General features: G+C 42.8%; 1 protein-coding gene across 3 annotated transcripts in view; it reads left to right on the top strand.

Moving 5' to 3' along the window:
• Prkcq (protein kinase C theta) overlaps nucleotides 1-22,048 on the top strand; it is a 129,172-nt gene that overhangs the window by 58,477 nt on the left and 48,647 nt on the right. For all 3 annotated transcript variants that reach the window (XM_036188605.1, XM_036188607.1, XM_036188604.1), the window contains exons 5-12: nucleotides 6,082-6,244; nucleotides 7,782-7,813; nucleotides 7,904-7,989; nucleotides 9,135-9,264; nucleotides 13,588-13,697; nucleotides 14,470-14,587; nucleotides 16,378-16,538; nucleotides 20,568-20,741. In XM_036188605.1, coding sequence (XP_036044498.1) covers nucleotides 6,082-6,244; nucleotides 7,782-7,813; nucleotides 7,904-7,989; nucleotides 9,135-9,264; nucleotides 13,588-13,697; nucleotides 14,470-14,587; nucleotides 16,378-16,538; nucleotides 20,568-20,741 — 974 coding nt within the window. The remainder of the gene's footprint in view (nucleotides 1-6,081; nucleotides 6,245-7,781; nucleotides 7,814-7,903; nucleotides 7,990-9,134; nucleotides 9,265-13,587; nucleotides 13,698-14,469; nucleotides 14,588-16,377; nucleotides 16,539-20,567; nucleotides 20,742-22,048) is intronic.

The following is a 22,048-nucleotide window of genomic DNA, read 5'->3' as shown; positions in this document are numbered from 1 at the left end:
GTATTTGGAAATATTAGGGCATGGTTATTAGACCTTTTAGGTCTGCTAATGAGGTTATAGCTGTGTGCTTTGTTTTTCTCATTGTTCTAAAAAAGCAACTTAAGGAAGAATTTGTTTGGTCTCAAAATTGAGGTGATATAGTCGACCATGGGGTGGGGGTGGGTGTCATGGCAGCAAAGACTCAAAGCTGTGTGGATTCTAATTCATTGGTGATTAAGTCACCAGTAACACATCAGTGCCACCTTACGGAAAAATTAAAGCACTTCTCCTTGGAGTCATTTAGTCAAGAGCGAGTCCACATTTGAATTCTCTCTACTCCATGCTCTAGAGAGTCTTCTGTCCTCTGTCTGTTGAATGAGTCTGACTCTGTGCCTGCCTGAATGCTGTCTTGTGAATCTCTCCCTGTGTCTGTGTCTGTGCCTCAGTGTGTGTGTGTGTGTGTGTGTGTGTGTGTGTGTTTATGGGTTGTGTATATGTCTGTATGTGCCTTATATGTCTGTATGTGTGAATGGTATCTGCCTGAGTGGTGTGACTGTCTGTCTCTAACAAAGGGCCTCATTCTGTCTTTATTGAAAAGCATAGAATTCATCACATGGGGATGGAATGGGATGCTTTACAGAAATCTTTGAATTTTAGAAGAGATTACATCACTGACTCCAACTGATCCCAGCTAACCCAGACAGCAAACATCATTATTTATCAACCAATGTCCATTAATAGTTGCATTCAACCTTTATAGTAGATTTCAGGAAGTTACTTTCAACTTCTGTATTTGCAAATAATTCACATGCATTACTCTGGGGCAAGGAAGAGTATGTAACTGTAGCTACGCTTCAGATTAAGTTGTAAAAGTTGTGTGAGAAATCCAAGGCAGGTAAGTTTGATTGTTACATTATTCTCTTAAAGGCAGGTTAAACAAAGAGATTTTGTACACAGTAGGATATCAATCTTAAACGATCTCATGGTGTGTTATTAACTCTGGATGTGAGGTCCAGCAACAATTCCAGTCTCTTACAAAGTAAGAGATATTTTAGGAATATGGCATCATCATACAAGGCAGCTGATCACTTGGTGTCTTCAGGCAAGAAGCAGAAAAAGATGAAAACTAGTGTGCAGTTTAAATGCTAGTGCTCAGCTTGCTTCCTCCTTTTTCTCTTTTCTTAGTCTGGGAGCCCAGGCTGTGAGGTGGTATTGTCCACATTTGGTGTGGATCTCTCCTCAGGTAAACCTCTCCAGAAGCACCCTCACGGGCATTCTCAGAGGTATGCCTCTTAGATAACTCCAAATCTGGTAAAATTGACAGTGAAGACTAATCAGAACAAGGTAACTCCCATCAACTTGAGATCCAAACACATCCCTTTAATCCAGAACATTACCTCTGGCATCCCAAATGCCCATAGCCATCTTCTGATGCTCTTAGTTCATCTCCAAGAGCCCCCTATGACTTAATAGTTCCAACGTAGTTCAAAATCCCAAAGTCCAAAATCTCTCCTGAGTATCAAAGCAATCTCTTAGCTATGAACCCTTGTAAAATCAAAAGGCAACTTATATACTTACAATATACAATGGTGTAGAGTAAACGTTCTCATTCTATAAGAGATCTGGGGTTATAGCAAAGAAATAACAATCAAACTCAGCAAGGGAAATACCAAATTACATTTCCATGCAGCTCCATGTTTGGTATCTAAAGCTTTTAGTGGCAGCATCTGGGCTTACATAGGCTTGGTTAGCCCTTCCCTGATAATTCTGTTGCCTGTACGTGTAGCCTGCCTTGGAATGTTCTATTCTGTGCCTGTTGCTTTCCTTGGCAGACATTCCACAATCCTATTATTTCCCATATCCTGGAGCCTCCATTTCAACTTAGGATTCATTATCATAGCTTCATGAAATGGACTCTCAGGGCTTCCTTGCGGGGAACCCAACCCTGCCAGGCCTTGGTGGCTTTCTGGAAACTTGGTGCAATCCCCCATGACCCCATAGCTCTTGTGTGCTTACAAAACCAGCACCAAGTAAATGATTCTGACAAATTCTATATTTGAAATGTGGCTCCCACCACAGCTCTTGACAGCTCTTGACAGTCTCTGTGTACCTTTTGCAGGCAAACCTGGTAAAATGCTTGCCTACACAGTTGTTTTCCAACAGGAAACCCCTTCATCAGCATTCTCTCTTCAAGTTCTCTCCTTTTAAATGAATGAATTTAGATCTCTACAAGTTGAAGCCTTAAATGGGTGGATAGAGTCTAGTTGGGCAGGAGCAGAGGTGTGTACTTTGCCATTGTTCCAGTACAAGCCCTAGGGCAGCATTGGTTGAACTGCCTCTTATTTAACTTCATGACTAAATTATAAGCTAGGCACATAAGCAGAAATACATGATAATTAGATGGCTTGGTTGGGCTCCCCTGGACATTCAGTAGTTTTCAATTCTATGGGTTCCTAGATAATAGCTGTTCCAAAGACCTATCTACCTTCTAACAAGTTCATAGCTTTTGGTTTCTTGGGCTATCTTACCCTTCTTTTCCACCTTGAAGGTGGGCCTTGGCCCAGTATGATTGATGGCAGCTTCTTCTGCCTGTGTGCTTTAGGATGCAGCAGTTTTCTCTTCCTGTTCTTCTGTCCTAGAGAAAGTCCCTCCTTTTGTTGCCCTCATGCTTCATCCCTGGCAGCTCTGCCCCATCAATACACTTCCTCTCTAATGTCAACTTTCCCTTTTCTCTGTGGTTTCCTCCTGATTGCTAAGATGTCTTTTCCTATTTTGAAAAATACATATATTAACCTTTTGGCCTTTCTGGGTGTTTCTTTTATCTTTCCCTGACATGACATTTCTGTTTTATTCATTTTTTTTTCTTTTCTTAAGACATGATGTCAGGTGACCTGGCTGACCTCAAACTTGATATATAGCTGAGGATGACCTTCAACTCTTGATCTTCCTGCCTCTACCTCCCAAGTGCTAGGACAGGATCAGAGGCATGTATCACTGTACTGGTATTATGCTATAGTGAGAATTTAACCTAGGTCTTTGTGAATTAGAAGCAAGCACTCTACCAACTGAGATACAGCCCCAACCCTCCCTGGCAGTTCTTGAAGATATAGTTCATACATGTTAGTCATTCTTTTCTCATTGCTCCTTTGAGTTTTTTCCAATTTTTTCCTTTTATTGAAAATAGATTGTCTTTCTCACACAATATATATTGATTATGGCTTCCCCTCCCTCTGCTCCTCTTAGGTCCACCCCTCCTCCCTCTCATCCAGACCCACCCCTTCTAGATCTCACTAGAAAAAAAAAAAGAGGCTTCTATGGGATGGCACCAAAATAAAGCAGAATAAAATAAAATAAGATGAAACAAAACCCAACACATTGGGATTGGACAAAACAAACAGAAGGAATAGAGCCCAAGAGAAGGCACATGAAACAGAGACCCACTCATTTACACACTCAAGAATCCCACCAAAATACTAAAGTGGAAGCCATAATATATGTGCACAGGACCTGTAGAGTAAAACTGGAGAAGAAAATATATATAAATAAAGGTAAAAAATAATAAAATTTTTTTAAGAAAAGAAGGGCCCTGATATGACATTATGAGACAAGGAACCTCCAAAGATGCCATTGAGTTCCTTTTCTGTTGACCATCTGGTGCAGGGCATGCAGCCTACCCTTAGGAGCAGTTTGTTTCCCATAGAGGAAACTCAGTTTTCATGTGGAAGTGATTATCACTCGGAGACTGCTTCTGGGTTAGGGATGGGGCATGTACCCAGCTCCTTTGACTCCTAAACTCTTAAAGCCCAGCGTGTATCTTGATCAATTTGCTAACATGGCTTTCTCTGAGACATTGAACCTGCTGAACACGTTCCAATTTTTTCACCCTTCAACTTCTTTGACATTTGTCAATGTTGAAAGAGTCCTTTTTTCAATCTGTAAGTATTTAATATTTTCCCTTACATTCTCAGCTTTCTCTGCTTGGTTTCTTCAGTAATTTATTTTCCTAGATCCCCAAACCAACTGAATCTATGTTACGTTGTCACACCCTGGCTCTTCTAGATAGTTCTGCTGTCTCTGTGTTTTTCCTGTCTCCCTGACTTAGCTGTAGACGCCCAGTGGTTAGGAAGAACACCTCGGAATGCTGTAGGATGCTCAGCACAGAAATTTAGATGCTCAGGAAACATCAGTGTTTGATTGACTGAAAACAAGGCAATTAAATAAAAGATCCAATTAAATAAAAGATCTGGAGTTGTTTGTACAAAAGAAATGGCCAAACAAGTCATTTCAGAGGTAAACACTGCCAATACCAAAAGAATTAAACAAAACTTATGTTCGTACATAGGTATCCCCTTCTAATGACTGAAAAGATTAGAGATTAAAGGAAACCACTGAAAATTGAAAGGAAGAATGCGTTTCTGAAATATTCTAATGTTTTTAAGTTTACTACAGTCTAACATATAGAAGGTTATAGACATACATAGACACAAATAATATAGGTATAGATTTAGATGAGAGAGGTATATATACATATTTATAATAATACAGTTAGGGCTCTAGAATATACATTTTATTCCTCAAATTACAAATGTCTTATACTTTCATTTATTCCATTTCATTGCCTCTGAACTAAAACAGAAATGTTTGCTTTTATTAAGAAGTGACCCATACAGGCCACAATTTATAGATTTATCTGTATAGTTATTCCTTGAGGAAGAAAATTAACGTAGTGACCGTCTCTCACTCACACTCACCAAGCCTTGCTTATTCCCCCTCCTAATTCCAAATAAAGTGACCTGACAAGTCTATCTTGAAAGTAGTAGGCAGAGCTTGATGGCCCAGCTGAGGAACTGTGAGGAAAGTATGGGGAATTCCCTGCACATAGGAGCTTGCAAACTCCATGAAATAGACCCAGAAACGGCTGTCAAGAAGATGTGAGTCCTACACTGTGTCATAAAACTCAGACGGATTCATAGGAGAAGGCCTCTACCTACACAAAATCTCAGTTGTCTAGCTATTGCCTTCCCAGCCAGCCAGTGTTGACAGTGGCAAAGTAAGGTTCCTTAGCAGATACACCCACCTGAAGTGTGTGGTTAGACCTCTCGCTGCTAAACCATAATAGAAGCATTTAGTTCCCTATTGTTAGTTCTTCATGCATTTGCAATATGAGCATGAATTCTGAATTTCCATTTTTGTAGATAAAAAGAAACAGCAAGTGATCCAACAGTCTCCAACCTATTACAAATTATGATTCTAAGTGTTATAATCATTAAGTGTATTATCCCTGCTTTAGTGACAGGTCAGAGTTCTCATTATTTAATTATTATTTACTATGTTAATTCTCTCAGTTTGCTGAAGTGTTCATTTTGCTACTTAGTGACTTACCATTTTGTGTTCCTTGTGGGTCTTGAGCATCAGCCTAGGCATTATAGATATTCTCAGGAGTCTATCATCTTAGATTCCTTCAACACTTCGGGAAGATTTCATCTGAGCATGTTTTGGACAATGACGACCCAAAGCCCAGGGCTGAGTGAATACGCTCAAATTTGACAGTTTGATGTAAATGACACAGGATGCCCTAGACATTGAAAAAGTTACTTTGAACTATTAATTTTCTGGCACTTTCTACAGCAAAGGCTGTAGCTTGTATGTCTTACCACTGTAGCCGTCAGGAACCAGGACATTAAACTTCTCCCCAAAGTTCTTTTGCCCTCATGCAAAGAGCCAGGCAGCTCCTTTCAATCTTTGGTACCTTGACAAAACACAACTCTATGCAAAGCATCCCAGCACCAGAGTTCTCTGCCCTTCTCACATCGCTGTTGGTCACATTACTCTGTGTTATTACAGACTTGAAATGTCAGAATTCTGGTTTAAAAGACTAAAGAGGGCTAGCTGAGCTAGAGAAGTAAACAATGGAGCAATCCAATCCTTTAGTAATGCTTCCTGTGGTGATTCCATTCCATCATCCCCACCTTCACAAGCCCTTGAGAGGTCAATGTGTCCACTCAACACTTACTGCTTCTGTTTCTCAGGTAGGTCCCCACCCTCTCCAGCCAGCTGTGACCATCCTATTGCTTCACTGCATCCCCTTTTCTCTCTCTACAGACACAAAGGACATGAGTGACTTTGAGAATGAAGGATTCTTTGCCTTGCATCATCGCCGAGGAGCCATCAAACAGGCCAAGGTCCACCACGTGAAGTGCCACGAGTTCACAGCCACCTTTTTCCCTCAGCCCACATTTTGCTCTGTCTGCCATGAATTTGTCTGGTACAATAACCTTGTGTTTTCCTCCCAAGCTTCAAGATCTGCCTTTTGTCACTCCTATGCCCTGGGTGCCCCACTGTGAGGGAGTGTGAGGGACTAAGTACTGTAGGATGGTGGTCAGTGGGCTCACCAGCACTGAAAAGGTCTAAAAAGCTTGATTCCACGTGAGATTTTTTTTTTTTTTTATAATGTGGCTCTGGAAGAGGGAGACCCACTCCAGAAAGAGTCTTCTGTTAGTTAGCTTTCCTTGACTATGACAAAATACCCAAGACTATCAATCTTATAGGAGAAAAGGCTTATCGGGGTTCATAGTTCCAAAAAAGGTTGCCTGTCTCACAGTTCTAAAAAAGGTTGTCAATTTCGTTTATTTTAGGCCTATGACAAGGCAAGACACTGAGGCAGGACAGAACTGCTTAAGGCACCTTAAAGCATCCAGGAAACAAGAGAGGAGAGAAAACACCAGGGGCCCAGCATTCCATCCAAGGGCACACTCCAGTGACCTCACTTCCTTCTACCAGATCCCACCTCCTTACAGTTAAAATATCACCACTGGCTAGTTCCAAAACATTACCACATGGCTATGGGCATTTCAGATCCAAACCGTAAAAAGGTCCAATGGAGTTTTGTTCCTGACTAAATGAGAGGCTGCTGGTACAAGAGGGAAGGAACAGAGGAGGGTGGATTGTTATTGTAAGCAAAGCTGTGTAATTTTATAGTCAACACCTTCATCATCCCAGTAGCCCAACTGCAGCATTGCTGTGCACTGCACCAGATAGCACTCTCCCACTGTAACAAATGACTGAAATGAAGCTCTTGGGTGTCTTAGCCTCAGCGATCAGTGTAACCACACAGCGAAAGCTATGGTAGAGTGGGGGTGAAATGATGCCTGTTTCTGATCTCAGCGTCTGTGCCCGCTAAGAGATGCTGGTCCCCTCGGGCTCCTGCAGAACCATTAATGCACAAGTTCCCGCTTCCAGCATCCTCAAGCCAGCAGATTATGGTGAACTTCCATTAAGTGTTTTTCCTCTAATCACCCAGACTCCCTTTGTTTCCTTTGTTTCCTATCAACAGAGCCGCCCAGGAACCTGTCTTTTTGTCAAGCTTTATGGGTAAAAGATATTCTCAGACTTTCAGAATGAGGAAATGAAATACTTTACAGATGAGTATGCTCATCTGTGTAGAAACCAAGAATGAGCAAGTCAGTGACTCACTCATTAGTTAAGCGAGGCAGTGACTTTTTCAGTGAGGAACATAGAAATTTATTGCCAGGAGCCTGTGATACATTTTGGTCTGGTGTGGTAAGCAGTTTGTTTGAATATGCAAAGATGAGAATAAAATTAATCTCACTCAATTGATTATAAAATTTAAGTAAAGCAACATAAACTTAAAATACCTTCTTGGCAAGTAGTACACGTGGGTGACTAACCAGAGAGAATCCTCTGTGGTCTTAGGAATATTGCAGTCTCTTTTAGCTATAGAACGTTTCTGTTGCTGGTGCCAATATGAACATGCATTTGAATCTCACATTGCTTTCTTACAGGGGACTGAACAAACAGGGCTACCAGTGCCGACGTAAGTACAAAGCATTTCAGTTGTATCCTCAGTGTTCTTTGAATTGGGTTGTTCCTCCAGAAATTATAAATGGCATTCGTTTCTTTTCAGAATGTAATGCAGCAATTCACAAGAAGTGTATCGATAAAGTGATAGCCAAGTGCACAGGATCAGCTATCAATAGCCGAGAAACCATGGTATTGATGTATTTAGATTCCATTTCTTTATTCTCTTCCCTTTTCCCAGCAAATCAGATTGTCAGCCTCACTCTTAACCTCAATAGCTACTAAAACCTCTGGTAAAAATAAGCTATCCAGAAGCAGTGAGCTAAATGGGTATGTAGTTTAGACAATAATAGTTTGTTCTCTGGGTTATCTTTATTTCTTGCACATTCAAGGGGACATTATCATCAGAGTTCTGTTACTCACCTCACCCTGAAATAGTACTGTTCCATAGAAATACAATGAGAGCCATGTATGTTGTTTTAACCTTTCAAGTGGCCACAGTAAAGAAGAACCAGACATGGTGTGGTGCCGTAAGACTGCAGTTCAGGGCACTGAGGCAGTGAGACTCCATCTAGAAATAAGAAGTATAAAGTAGGCTGACAATATGGCCTAGTGGTAGTATACTTGCCTAGCATGTGAGAGGCCCTTGCTCAATCCCCAATGCCACAATAATAAATAATAAAGTTATCTAAAGAATAAACAAGTAAAATTAATTTGAGTCATATATTTAATTGAGCCAAGTCTATTACTATTTCATTATGTAATCAATATAAAATATTTTACACTATTTTTCCCTAACAAGTCTTCAAATCCTACTATGTAATTTGCACGTGCTTCTCAATTCTAGCTCTCTACCTTACAGGTGTTCACCTACCCTGTGTGGTTACTTGGTTTTCATATCCCAAGATCAGATCAAGAGTCTCCAACTGTTGTATCTGAGTCCATTGGGCCACCTTTTCACATTCAGATGTTCCTAGATCTTGACCTAATGTTCATAATGGCATCGTGCAATACCAAATGAATGTTTCCTTAGCTCCCACTGAAAAAAAGTATCCATATCCCTTCTTCCTGACATGGCCACTCCATCCGTCAAGACAGCTGCCTCAGATATCAGCTGTGGGCCTCCTGGTGCTTGGCACATGCTTTGACACATGCGGATGCCACGTGCACTCTCCCCTGGGAGAACTGCAGGCTTCTTCAAATACCTCTGGAAGGTGGTTAAGGACCCGTGCTATACATGTTTTCAATGCAATCGCTGTGTGTCATGCATCAAAGAGATTATCAGAAGTTGAGACCTAGAGACACACATGCAACTAGGCCTTCTGTCATTCTTTCAGTTCCACAAGGAGAGGTTCAAGATCGACATGCCACACAGATTCAAAGTCTACAACTACAAGAGCCCGACCTTCTGTGAGCACTGTGGGACACTGCTGTGGGGACTGGCGAGGCAAGGACTCAAGTGCGACAGTGAGTACAGAGGGGTCGGTGCGGGTCCTGTGCACAGCTCCAGTGTTGCCCGCGCATCATGGAGGGAAGGAGAGGCTCTAGAATGGTGACCTCTGTACCTGTCTTTATGTGCCGCTGAAGATGAGTGCCACCTCCCTGAGAAACAGACTTCCACTCCTGTCCTTCCACCCTGCCACGTCTCCATCTTCACATCCAAGGAACGTGCACAACTGGTCAGATTCAAGGTTTAGGCTCAATAGCTTAGGGTGAAAGTCAAGGTTCAACAGGTCAAGGTCAAAGCTCAACAGTTCAGTCAGGGTCAAACATCCTGACCCCATATTTCAATGTTATACTCAGTCCTGGAGTGAAAGGACAGCATTTCTCTTTGACTGGCCCCTCTGCCAAGGACTCTTCACTCGGACCCAATCTGCTGTCTCTTAGATTCTGGGCCCTCCCATCTTAATTCTAGCAGACTGAGTTGTGTGGAACCCCTGCCTTCCTCCTTAGCACCAGTTAATGAGATTATTTCTGTCGTTCCATCAAGGAGCGAACATATGTGTCTATTTGAATAGTAGATGGTTCTAGTGAGAGGAACTCTGGGACATTAGCTGCAGAGTGTATCCTAAACTATGGCTGTGAACTCCAAGTGCCCAGACGGAACACCCTTCCTCTGGAGTTTGGACTATAGTAGAGCTAAGCTATAATTTTCTTTTTATTGTATTTATATACATTGCTACTGTTCCCTGAAAGTGGAGGTGCTCATGCCTACACTGAAAAGAGAAATGAGGCATCTTGATCTAAAACTCTTAAGTTTAAAAACTGAAATGCTGTGACTAGGGAGTCATGAGGGCAAAAATGTCTAACGAAGACTAACAAAGCACTCTGCCTTGCAGGTGAGAAAGAGGGGGGACTTAGATGATTCACAAGGTGTTTTTTTTTTTTTTAATCACATAAAAAGACCTTTCTGGTGATGAACTATTAAATATATCAGCCTTTTATTTTACTTTGCAGAATTACTTATTTTCTCTTCTCTTTTAAGAGCTGGAGATAGCCTCCTAAAATTGGAAGACCATCCTGTTCTGTCTTCCTTTCCTCGCTTTAGTAGTGTCCATGTACCTGGGGGACCTAAGAATGGCACCTTAGTGGAAACAGGAAGAGTTAGGTTTACCGATATTACCCATGGTAGTCACTGGCCATCGGAATTTACCTTAAGAATCCCTTTACAGGTCACAAAGTCCTACTTGTGTCCTTTTCTCCATATGCCTGTTATAAAGAAAACTGTGACATATAGGGTTATGGAAAATGTTATTAATTCTTAGGTAGCAATAATATCCAAATATCCTAATTATATAAACAGAAAGGCAAATGACAAAACTCTCACTGCTTGCTACTCCTGTGACCATCTCATAGTCAGGTTTCATTTCCTAGGAGCCTTGGTGCCTACTTGCTAAGGCAGAGTTAGCTGATCTTGACAGCATGGTCGCAAAGCTTAGAACTTCCCTGAAGATTCCTTAGCATTATTTCACACTCACGTGCTTTGCTTTACTCTTTCTAACATTCCTTCCTTCCCATTCCATCCCCTCCCCCTCCTACTCTCTGGATTTCATATAACCCCCCCTTCCCTCTCTTCTTTTATTCCCTCTCCTTTCCCCCTTCCCCTCTGTCCCTCCCCCTCCCCACTTCAACTTCCGTCTTTTGTTTTTCATATTCCCTAGTATTCCTGTTTTCTCCACCAGGCTTCGTCCTCACTTCTTGACTCTTCCCATCCCTTCCTCTGGTTATCTTTATCCCTCTCTCTTTGCCTCACTTTTACCTCAACTCATCAGTCATTTCCTTGCGTGCCCTGCATCCTCGACCTTTACGCTGTCTTCTTCCCTTGCACACGATAATTCCCATGAAAATAGTCATCAGAAGGGGCTATCTACGCTCACAGAGGTCAAGTTTCCACCTGATAGGTTAGTAACAAAGACTCGTGGTGCTACAATGGGAATGAAGGTCCTTCTTCCTGACTGAGCAGCAGAGTCCAGCTTAGACCTGGCTACAATTTTAAGGAGCAAAGTAAAATAAAAATCCCAATGTACCTAATTCTCAACTGGTGTCTTACTTACATATCTGTACTCCCATCACTTGGGAAGCTGAGACAGGTGAATGTCCAGTTCAAAGCCAGCCTAGGCTACATAGCAAAACTCTGTCTCAACAACAGCAACAAAATAGAAGCGGTAAAACCTACTAAATAAATCCAGTGTAGCTATATCAACAATGCAGAGCTTTTACTGCCACTATGAAAGTTTTAAATATGCCTAAAAGATTTTACTTTAAACAAATTTTATAGCAAATGAAATTTATTTTCATAGATAATGTTTTATTTATTTTATGATGAACTGTCTAGAAAAATGTGCACTATTTAAAAGGTGAAGGCTGCCACAATTTCATCTTGATATTTCAAAGTTTAGTTCTATCTTAAATTGTGTGTGTGTGTGTGTGTGTGTGTGTTTGTGAGTCTAGGTCCATGGAGGTCAGAAGAGGGTATTGGATCCTCTGGAGCTGGAGTCGCAGGAGGTTGTGAGCTATATGACGTAGGTGCTGGAAACTAAGCTTGGATCCTTTACAAGAGCAGGAAGTGCTTTTGGCCACTGAGTCACCTTCCAGCCCCACCTAGATGTTTTTTATATGTGATGATGTAAATAATAATGGTGAAAGAGAAGTTGTATGTGCTGAATTACAGTCCTGTGTGAAACTCTTTGCTCATGACTTGCTAATAAGCAGTGACGATTAAATTTAGGGTCTTAACTGCCTAATTCTATTAGTACAATGCTTACGTGGTTTGGTAGAAGCAAGTGGCACCTGAGGATAGAGCTTTCATCTGCTGGAGCTTTGAGTCTTTATACTAGTTTTCTGTTGGTTGTAATGGTGACCTTTCAAAAGGAAATTTTTCTAAAAACTAATAGCATGATGTAATAGTGGTCTTTACATAGACTCATGAGGACACACATCCCCCTACAGACAAAAGGAGGATCCCAAGGTCACAGGATGATGTTATCAGGACTTGAGAATCAGGGTGTTTGTAGGGTCTAAGTGCTAGAAGCCTATGTAGACAACATCAGAGCCATTCAGAGAGAGAGAGAGAGAGAGAGAGAGAGAGAGAGAGAGAGAGAGAGAGAGAGAAGAGAGAAGAGAGAAGAGAGAAGAGAGAAGAGAGAAGAGAGAATTTGTATATAGTGCTAGAGATCCTCCTCAGAAACCCTTGGGGCTTTTTGTTCAAGCTTGTGCAAGGTCAGCTGTGACCAGGAACACCATCCTCCCCACTCACATATTGACCATTTCTTTTTCTTTTTCTGTTGAAAAACTATAAACCACATCTTGGCAGACCTGCAAGGATGAATGTGTCCTCTCTTCTTTCCCTCTTTCTGTCCATTATGCCACAGGTGTAAAGTTAAGACATTAACTCACATGTAAGAAACACCGTTTTCTTCATGACCTTGATATTAACCTAAGCACAATTCCAATAACTGTAGGGGTCCTCTGCCCTCCCTGTAGTTGTGTTATATGTAGGGGTATTTGGGGGCCTGAAACCCCCATTCAGCTGTCAGATTGGTATTGGCATCCCCATCTAGAACCTCAGTGAGGAAGGCTGTGGCTTTCTTCCTAAGGCTTTGTGGAAAGTTGTCTGATTTCATCAAATCTGAGGCCTAGTGCCTAGCTCCAGTTCTGCTAGGGGTTCTGCAGTCCATCAAAGAGCTTCCTTCACTCCTGGGTCCACAATTGTTTGACTCACCCTTCTAAAGTGCCATTCAGTCTCTAAGTTCTGTTCACAGGAGACCCAGCCATCCTGGATGTCCCCCACTAGCCAGGGCTCAGACCTATGCCCTCATTGCATGGCCCTATCATCACCAGTCAGGAAGTTTAATAACAATGCCTCTTCCTAAAGTGAGCCCATGGTCTCAGGGCTTCCTTCCCCTGCCTACTTCTGGCCCTTCATTTCCACAAGTACCACCTCATCCCTATCCATTTCCCTTCTTCAGGCTGAGGCCTCAGCTTAGGCTTCGTCCTAGAGAAGCTCCACCCAGGGCAGCTGGGAAAGGGAATACTCAGTCTCCAGACTGGAGTGGAAGGGCACCCTCTTCTATCCTAGCGTTTCCTGGTCAATAGAAACATCAATAGATGCCCCAATAGAACCGATTGATGTCAGCTTGGTGCTTCTCTCCACAGTCCTTCTCAGATGGGATGCCAACCACAGACTTCCTTCCCTAGACACGAGACTGTAATGCTCCCTCAAGAAGATGTAGCTTTGTAGCTCCCAGAGTTCCTTTTCCTGTTCCTTACGGACTGCTTTCTTCCTTTCAGCATGTGGCATGAACGTCCACCACCGATGCCAGACAAAGGTCGCCAACCTCTGTGGTATAAACCAGAAGCTAATGGCTGAAGCACTAGCAATGATTGAAAGCACCCAACAGGTGAAGCCTCAAGAGGCTGATGAGATGTTCCCTGTGTCCCCTCAACAAGGGCCACTTGAGTCCTTTGCTCTCTCACTCTGTCATCCCTACGGGATGTCCCAGGGTGTCCTTCTGAACACTTGCCTTGGGCTTTTCATCTTCCTGCCCATATTGCCCTTTGAGATGCTTACTGAATTCATAAATCTGTGTGACTAGTTACAGTCTCTTAAACTCTTCATAGAATGAGCAGGTAGAGAAAAAATGAATTCCTTAAAATTGTTGATGATTTACTGCCAGCTTTATATCTATACTTTAGGGCTATCTAGAAAGCTGGAGGGCAAAGCTCTGCTTCCTAGAATCATTGCCAGAATTGTCTCAGGACACTGAGTCTGAGTGACTTCTGCCTGGCCATTTACACCTTGTCACAGGTTAAATTCCCATCTCTTAAGAACCAATTCTCATTGAGGCTTAGTGTTACCTTCTATATAAGCTACTTTGCCATTGACCCTCTTTCCTATCCTTACTTGTTATGGGATGAGGCTACTTGTATGGAAGATTCCAGCTAATCCCTTGAAGTGTGAAAAGGAACCAAGTGCCTGCTGCTGAGGGCATGAAATGCTACAGATGCTGGCAAGTCCAAGAATCCTAAGAGCACTGAAGGGAAGAAAAGCTTTGACTGTCCTGCACATTTCAAAGTCTTAAATGCCTTTTGACCTCAGGGACAGGTGTGCAGTGTGCTTTCTGTGGGTGGGAGATGGAAGCAACCACAGGTCTGACCCTGTTTATGATCTAGGCTCGCTCCTTAAGAGATTCAGAACACATCTTCCGAGAAGGACCAGTTGAGATCGGTCTCCCGTGCTCCATCCGAAATGAAGCCAGGCCACCATGCGTACCAACACCTGGGAAAAGAGGTAGCTATTGCTGTGCTTGACTGTCAGTCAATGTCAGTCTCTTGTCAGGATCAATTTGACCCTGGATTTGAGTTCTTCATGTGCCTACTCTGATAAGATTCCTTTTTCTCTATTTAAAGATTGCAAATCCAGTTATCAACTTTGAAGCCCCAACTTTTTTTTTTTAACTGAAAATACATTCATTTCTCAGACAATATATCCTGATTACAGTTTCTCCTTCTTCTACGCCTCTTTTTTTCTTTCTTTGTTTTTGTTTTTGTTGTTGTTTTTTGTTTTTCGAGACAGGGTTTCTCTATGTAGTTTTGGAGCCTGTCCTGGATTTTGCTCTGTAGACCAGGCTGGCCTCGAACTCACAGAGATCCTCCTGGTTCTGCCTCCCTAGGGCTTGCATTAAAGGTGTGCACCACTGCCACCAGGCGTACTCCTCTTTTTAAGAGTAAAACCAAAACACACCTAACCAGGAGTTCTTTGTGAGGGGGTTGCTGGTGGGGGTACTAGAGTGTCACTTCCTACCCATGTTAAGTGATTTTATGACATTAGTCTCTGTAAAGCAAGACGAGGACAGGGCATCAGCATTGTTGTTCTGCACCTTCCAGACTCTTCTGTGAGGTTTCAAGACAGGAAGGAAAAAAGGTCCTAAGCCTTAACCTTTGTCATGCCTACTGCTTGAAGGTACTTATAGGAAAAGGCAGCTACGTGATTCCGGGTAGCTGAATCCTATCAGCAAACATTATAAAATATGTTCTTTGGACTTCAAGAATATTGAAGAATCTTAAGGATTGGGGCAATGGCTTAGTTGGTAAGTGCTTGTATTGCAAGCACAAGGATCTGAGTTCAATACCCCAAAGTGACATTTAAAAAAAAAAAAAAAAGCTGCACATGGTGGTCTTCATTTGTAATCCCAGTGGCATGAGGTGGCGGTGGAGACAAGTGGATCCTGGAGTCCCACTGCCAGCCAGCCTTGCCTAATTGGTATGTTCCATGCCTATGAAGAACCCGGTCTCAAAAGACAAGGTAAATGGTGTCTGAGGAATGGTAGTTGAAGCTGACCTCTGGCTTCCATATGCACACACACACACACACACACACACACACACACACACACACATGTATGTATTGTACCCCCTCACATACACATACCCACACACACACAAAAATAATACTAATGGCAATAGCTCTAAGAGAGGGATTCCTAAAATCATTTTCTGTACTTCTGGCATCATTCAAGGACCAAATTGGCATAAAAATTTTAAAGAAAGATTGAAAGTCCATCTTGGAAGGATTTCTAAGCAGTAAAGAAGATCAGTCTCAGTGATCTTAGTGCGGACAGCATCTTGCCTTGAAGACCACAACACTAATGTGGTTCCGAATCTTTAACAACATCTACAAGATGCCTTGTCCTCAGAGCTCACATTGTGGTTCATGGAAAGTGATGTCACTGTGTCTGGGAGCCACACAGACAGTGGAAAACCCCTTTCCCCCAGATTTGTGAAAACTTGTATTTCCCGATGACCTGAAGTTATTAAAAGTTCTCTCCCTGTCTCTGACTCTCTTTGTCTGTCCCCCTTGCATACATAGCCTTTGACTGAGTCCAGCCTTTCTTAAGTTAGCCCATTTTTCAGGCCGTTGGCTAGATACAGAGACAGTCCATACCCAATTTACAGACAGGTGGAGAGGAGTTAACCGGAGTTAGATGGAATCTCAGAATAAGACATGGAAGAAAACAGTGGGTAGGTGTCTAAGTGACTTACCTGTTTACATTTCACAAGCAACTGATTTACCATTTTCAGAGCCCCAGGGTATTTCCTGGGAGTCCCCTGTGGATGGGATGGATAAAGCGGACCATCCTCCTGAACCTGAAGTTAATGTGCAAAGAGCCGCTCTGCAGCTGAAACTGAAGATTGACGACTTTGTCCTGCACAAAATGCTGGGGAAAGGAAGCTTCGGCAAGGTATGATAGGAACTTCATACTACAGCCCCTAGTGGGTGACACTCAATTCCTAGGACCAGATGGTGTGGATGTGTGCTAAGAGGGTACCCCCAATGTGTGGTGGGAGAACAGAGTGTCCAGCATTAAATGGGGAGCTGAGTGACTCAATGGTAATATTAGCCTGTGTTTCCTATGGATCTCTGGCCCCAGAGCCATTTATTTGCTTTAAGTCCACATACATCACATGCGACTGAGTTTGATGTCGATTGAACACCAAAGAATCAGGGAAGTGGCCATTTCCTGTTCACATTGGTTGTTTTATTTTTTTTTTTCATTGCCTCTTCCCCATGCTTAGAGTATTGCCCAGAGAGTGACCTCAGTTAACCTCAATTACCCATTTAAAGGCCCATCTCCAAACAGGTTCATACTCTGAATAACGAGGGCCAGGATTTCACCTTGACACATAAGCACAAGAAGGGAGGAAGCACAGCTCGGACACTAACACTGTAGTTCGAGAAAGTCTTGGAAAATGGACCTTGAGGAAAGTTCTCCTTCTCTGTCCTTCTTGCCACGCATTGGGCAGGGGTAGAGGAAACAACTTGTCTCTGTCAGTCATAGAGGGCAAGCACAGAATGAGGAGAAGAAAGAGAAGGAGAGAAAGGAGAGAGATGAGGAGAAAGCAGTTATCCTCAGGGCTGGGGATAGTTGCTGAAGCACTTAAGTTGCAGACTGAAGGGCCTGAATTCAGGTCCTGGAACCCACATAAAAAAGTCACGTTTGTTGGCATGGATTTGTCATCCAAGCACTGGAAACAAACAGACCAGAAGATCCCTTGGGCTCGCTGGCCAGCCGGCCTAGCCAGTTTAGTCCGTCCCAAGGAAACAAGAGACTCTGTCTCAAAAAACAAAAAGAGATGGTCACTCCTGAGGAACAGTGCGTGAGGCTGGCCTCTAGACTCCACAGTCATGCTCCACAGCACATGCAAACACTTGTCAACCGTCAGTGACAGCAGAAAATTTCCAAGTTAATGATTGCAAAGGAAAACGTTACAGAATACAGGCTTTTGGGTATCTTAGACACTGCAGACATGTAATTTATTACTAGGGTTCCTAACTGTTTTTAAAGTGTTAGATGGAACACTTAAGAAATTTTTAACCAAGGGCCACTATGCCACGACTGTGGGAATCCAAAGCCAGCTTACAGTAAGCACCTGCTGCTCAGACTTTGGCAGCAGCATCTATCCAGTTTATGTAACAACAAACACGTTCAAGTGCACCCGAGCCTCCACCATGGCTGAGTAATACTGTGTTCCAGCATGTTTGCATTTGAACACTAATGCATTTTCTTTTCATAAAACCTCCTCTGCCCTGCAAACGCTAGCTGAGATCCATGAATCCTTTTCAGTTCCTCAATAACATGAACTACAACAGTTCATTCAGTGTTAATCTGAGTGCAACAGGCAATTTTACAGCCAGTCTTTATTATAATTTAGCAGCAATTAATGTGCAATTATAACCTGATACAAAAAAATTGAAAGGACGTTATGTAGATGGCAATTGCCTTCTTGGCTCTTAGTTTATGGCTGGTTTTAGGATGGTTTACTAAAAGAAACAATTACCAACAGGGTACTTTTGTTAATGGAATGTTTATCTTTCTTTGTTCCCATGTGGATTTCTACATTTGAACAAAGTTAATAAGCTAAACATACATGGCTTGGCAAGTATCCCTGAGGACATCCTGGGCTCTAGGTACCTTCTTACTCTGTGCAGAATTCATGGTGTGCCATTTTGCACTGAGATGCTGGGCTCTGCACACTGAGAAGGCAGAAACTCAGCTGATCCATTTCTCTTTCTCAGAGTACTAAGAGTTCTCAAGAACTTACATTTCATCATTCTTTTGGCTCTCCATGGAAAACATGACTTCTAACCAAAATGGTAGTCTGCTATTGTTTTCAATCTGCTTTTAAGTCAATGCTAACAAATTACATGTTTTCTGGAGATATGAACACTATTTATGAGTCTGAGTTCTCATCCAAGCTGCAATCACTTCACCAAGTCAGCTATCAGAGGCAACTGTGTATCTCTTCTAAAACAAAACAAACAAACAAACAAACAAACAGACCCCTCCCAAGGTTTCATGTGATCCAGGCTGATCTCAAACTCACTGCACAGCAGGACGACCATGAACTCCTGATCTTTCTGCTTCCACCTCTATAATGCTGAGATTACAAGATTGCTGGCCATGCCTGGATTATGCAGTGCTGAGTGTCAGACCCAGGGGTTTCTGCGTGCTCAGCTATCACGTTACCAACTGGTCTACATTCCCAGCACTGCATGCATAGATTATTTTAACCCTAGACCCTTGCGTTTTCAGTTTGGCACCATTGATTTTGACATTTCCTAAAAGTCAATAGAAGAAACAAATGTTATGAGTTTATGTAAGTCTCAGGGCTTGGGAGACGGCTCAGTCCTTAAGAATGGTGTTGCTCTGGGCTTGGCGCATGCCTTTAATCCCAGCACTCTGGAGGCAGAGGCAGGCAGATCTCTGAATTCGAGGCCAACCTGGACTACGTGTTGTTCTTACAAGGGACTGGAGTTCAGTTCTTAACACCTACATCTGGCAGCTCACTGTTGTCCGTAACTCCAGCCCCAAAGTATCTGACACCCTCTTCTGGCCTCCTTGGGCACTTGCAACACATGACCATACTCATAGACACCACACATTAGCATAGATATAAAAGTAACATATAAATTTTAAAATAATAAAACAGCTCTTATAAGTCACATTTAGAAAGCACTTTACAGCCGGGCGGTGGTGGCACATGCCTTTAATCCCAGCACTCGGGAAGCAGAGCCAGGCGGATCTCTGTGAGTTTGAGGTCAGCCTGGTCTCCAAAGCGAATTCCAGAAAAGGCGCAAAGCTACACAGAGAAACCCTGTCTTAAAAAAAACAAAAACAAAAACAAAAACAAACAAACAAGCAAACAAAAACAAAACAAATAGAAAGCACTTTACTTCGTCATGTATCATTTGGTGGTCACCATAGTTCTGTAAATCAGTGAATAAGTAAGCCCCCCACCCAATCACCCTGCCACAAACACACCTTTTAAAGCTCTAGAACCTGAAGCCCAGGGAGGTCAATGGCTTTGCTCACATGTCCATAGCTGTATAAATGCCATGTCCTCCCAACTGCCAAGAGTCCTCTCCTGCCTCCTTCACAAGTCTACAGTGGTTGAAATTCTCCATTACACCATCTGGTGTCAAAATTTGAGACAGGAAGTCAAATGGGAAAGTAAACTCCAGGGTTAGATTGTCCCCTGAGTAATTCCATGAATTTGAGCAAGTTGTACTTTGAACTCAAGGATATTGTTCTTATCTTTATCATTATAATTAATACCCCTCCTGCAGTGTTCAGAACTGCAAATTGTTGTGAGTTCTGTCATGTAGCCCAGGATAGTCTCAAACTCACCATGTAGCCAAAAATGACCTCTAACTTCTGATCTCTCCTCCCTTCTTTCACCTCCCAGATGCTAAGATTAAAGGCAAGCCCACCCTGTTGTGTCTATGAAGTGCAAAGGGTCAAACCCAAGGCTTCATGCATGCTAGGCAAGCACTCTATCTTCTGAGCTACACCCCAGCCCCAAGATTTTCATGCATGAAGAATAAATAACCTTCCAAGCTGAGCGGTGGTGGCACACACCTTTAATCCCAGCACTTGGGAGGCAGAGGCAGGTGGATCTCTGAGTTAGAGGCCAGCCTGGTTTACAGAGCTAGTTCCAGGACAGGCAAGGCCACACAAAGAAACCCTGTCTTGAAAAAACAAACAAAAAAGAATAATCTTGCAAATGCATAAAATTTTGGTGAAACCCTTAGAAAGGTAAGCTGATCTGAAACTCTTAAGTGACATTCTAGAGACACTATCCAGGACAGAAGCCCAAGGCCTTTCTTCTCTCACCCAGCGTAGATCTCTCCGCATCCTGCTTTTACCTCTTCTTCTTCAGTGTGTGGAAATCCATATTCTAAAACAAAGTGCTGTCTTGCTTCCTTTTAGGTGTTTCTAGCGGAGTTCAAGAGAACCAATCAATTTTTCGCAATAAAAGCCTTAAAGAAGGATGTGGTGTTGATGGATGATGATGTTGAGTGTACCATGGTGGAGAAGAGGGTTCTGTCCTTGGCTTGGGAGCATCCGTTTCTAACACACATGTTCTGCACGTTCCAGACCAAGGTATGCTTTTCGTTACACTCTAGGGGTCCTAATTGGGTTCCTTTTCTTTGACAGTTAAAGAATTAAAAGGCATGGAAAGTCTGGAGCTCAACAGGTAGCAGCAGAGAAATTTCAAACCCCACAAGCAGCAGCAGGCAGAATCAGCAGGCAGAAGGCTTTGCTGGGGCTGAGAAAACACAGACATGCAGCAGACACACAGAGAAAGACCCTCTGCAAAGCAGAGAGGGGACTGGGAAGCCAACAAATCCAGACTCTTCTTAAGGCCTGGAGCTTTTTAAGTTTCCGAAGGGTTTTCCTCTGATTTAGGGTTAGTCAGTTTGTTGTATAAAAACTGTGGTGTAAACATGTCCTGACCCCCTGAACTCTTGAGTCTGTCCATCAGTAGCGAGTCCTGCCAGCAGGAGAAAAAGTCCACAAGACCTTTGTTTTAAGCTTCCAGGCTTTAGTCTCAGGTCAAGAAGTCGAGGAAGAGGCCAGCCATCTTGGAAGTTCACAACCTTCAGTACCTAGCCATGACTCCTCTCCCTGCCTACCAGAGAGTTTGTGTGACTCCCCCAGCCCCTCACTTTCTGCTCAGATGCACTTTCTCTCCCTTTGGCTTATCCCAAGTGCCGCCTCTAGTGACGCCCACATTCGGGGAAGTGGGATATTGTCTCCACAGTTTTCTTACCTCTCAGTCTGCCCTCCACAAACCCATCTCAAAAAGTTTCACCTCTTCTAAGCACCATGGAAGCATGAGTTAGAATTGTAAACGTTGTGTGTTGGGAGAGACACTTCCAGGTCTGTGTGTATGCACATTGTGTCTTTTGATTTAATTTGGTATAAGAACCAGGCTCCGACAGAATGGGCCACTCTTAAGTCTACTGTAAATGTAGAGGCAGAGAAAAAGGGAAACAGACAAAAAAAAAAAAAAGTATGATCTCTATTACCATCCTTTAAAGGCCGTCAGGAAAGGTGGGTGTTAGCATGAGGTTCGTGGGTGAGAGGGGTGAGATAAGATGCTCGCATGTCATGACGGACACTGAACACTGTCCCCTCCCTCATGTGGATTTTCTCAGACGTTGCCCTCATTCCAGAGGCACTCTGCCCATCACCTTTTCTCTTATGAACAAAAACTCAATTATTTTTTCTGACTCCTACCATTGTAGAGAATATGGAAGACTCTCAAAGATTTATAATCCTATCCCTGGATAGACTCAGCATTAATACTCTGAATTCTATCCTTCTAGATTTTCCCTCACCCCCATGAGTTCCTTCAAATAAGTAACAATTCACTGTATCTAGCGACCAATTTATAACATCCATTT

The sequence above is a fragment of the Onychomys torridus genome, chromosome 5 (assembly GCF_903995425.1).
Source record: "Onychomys torridus chromosome 5, mOncTor1.1, whole genome shotgun sequence".
NCBI classification, from domain to species: Eukaryota; Metazoa; Chordata; class Mammalia; order Rodentia; family Cricetidae; genus Onychomys; species Onychomys torridus.
Note: the sequence above shows the minus strand (reverse complement) of the source record. Positions and strands in the feature narration are given on the sequence as shown.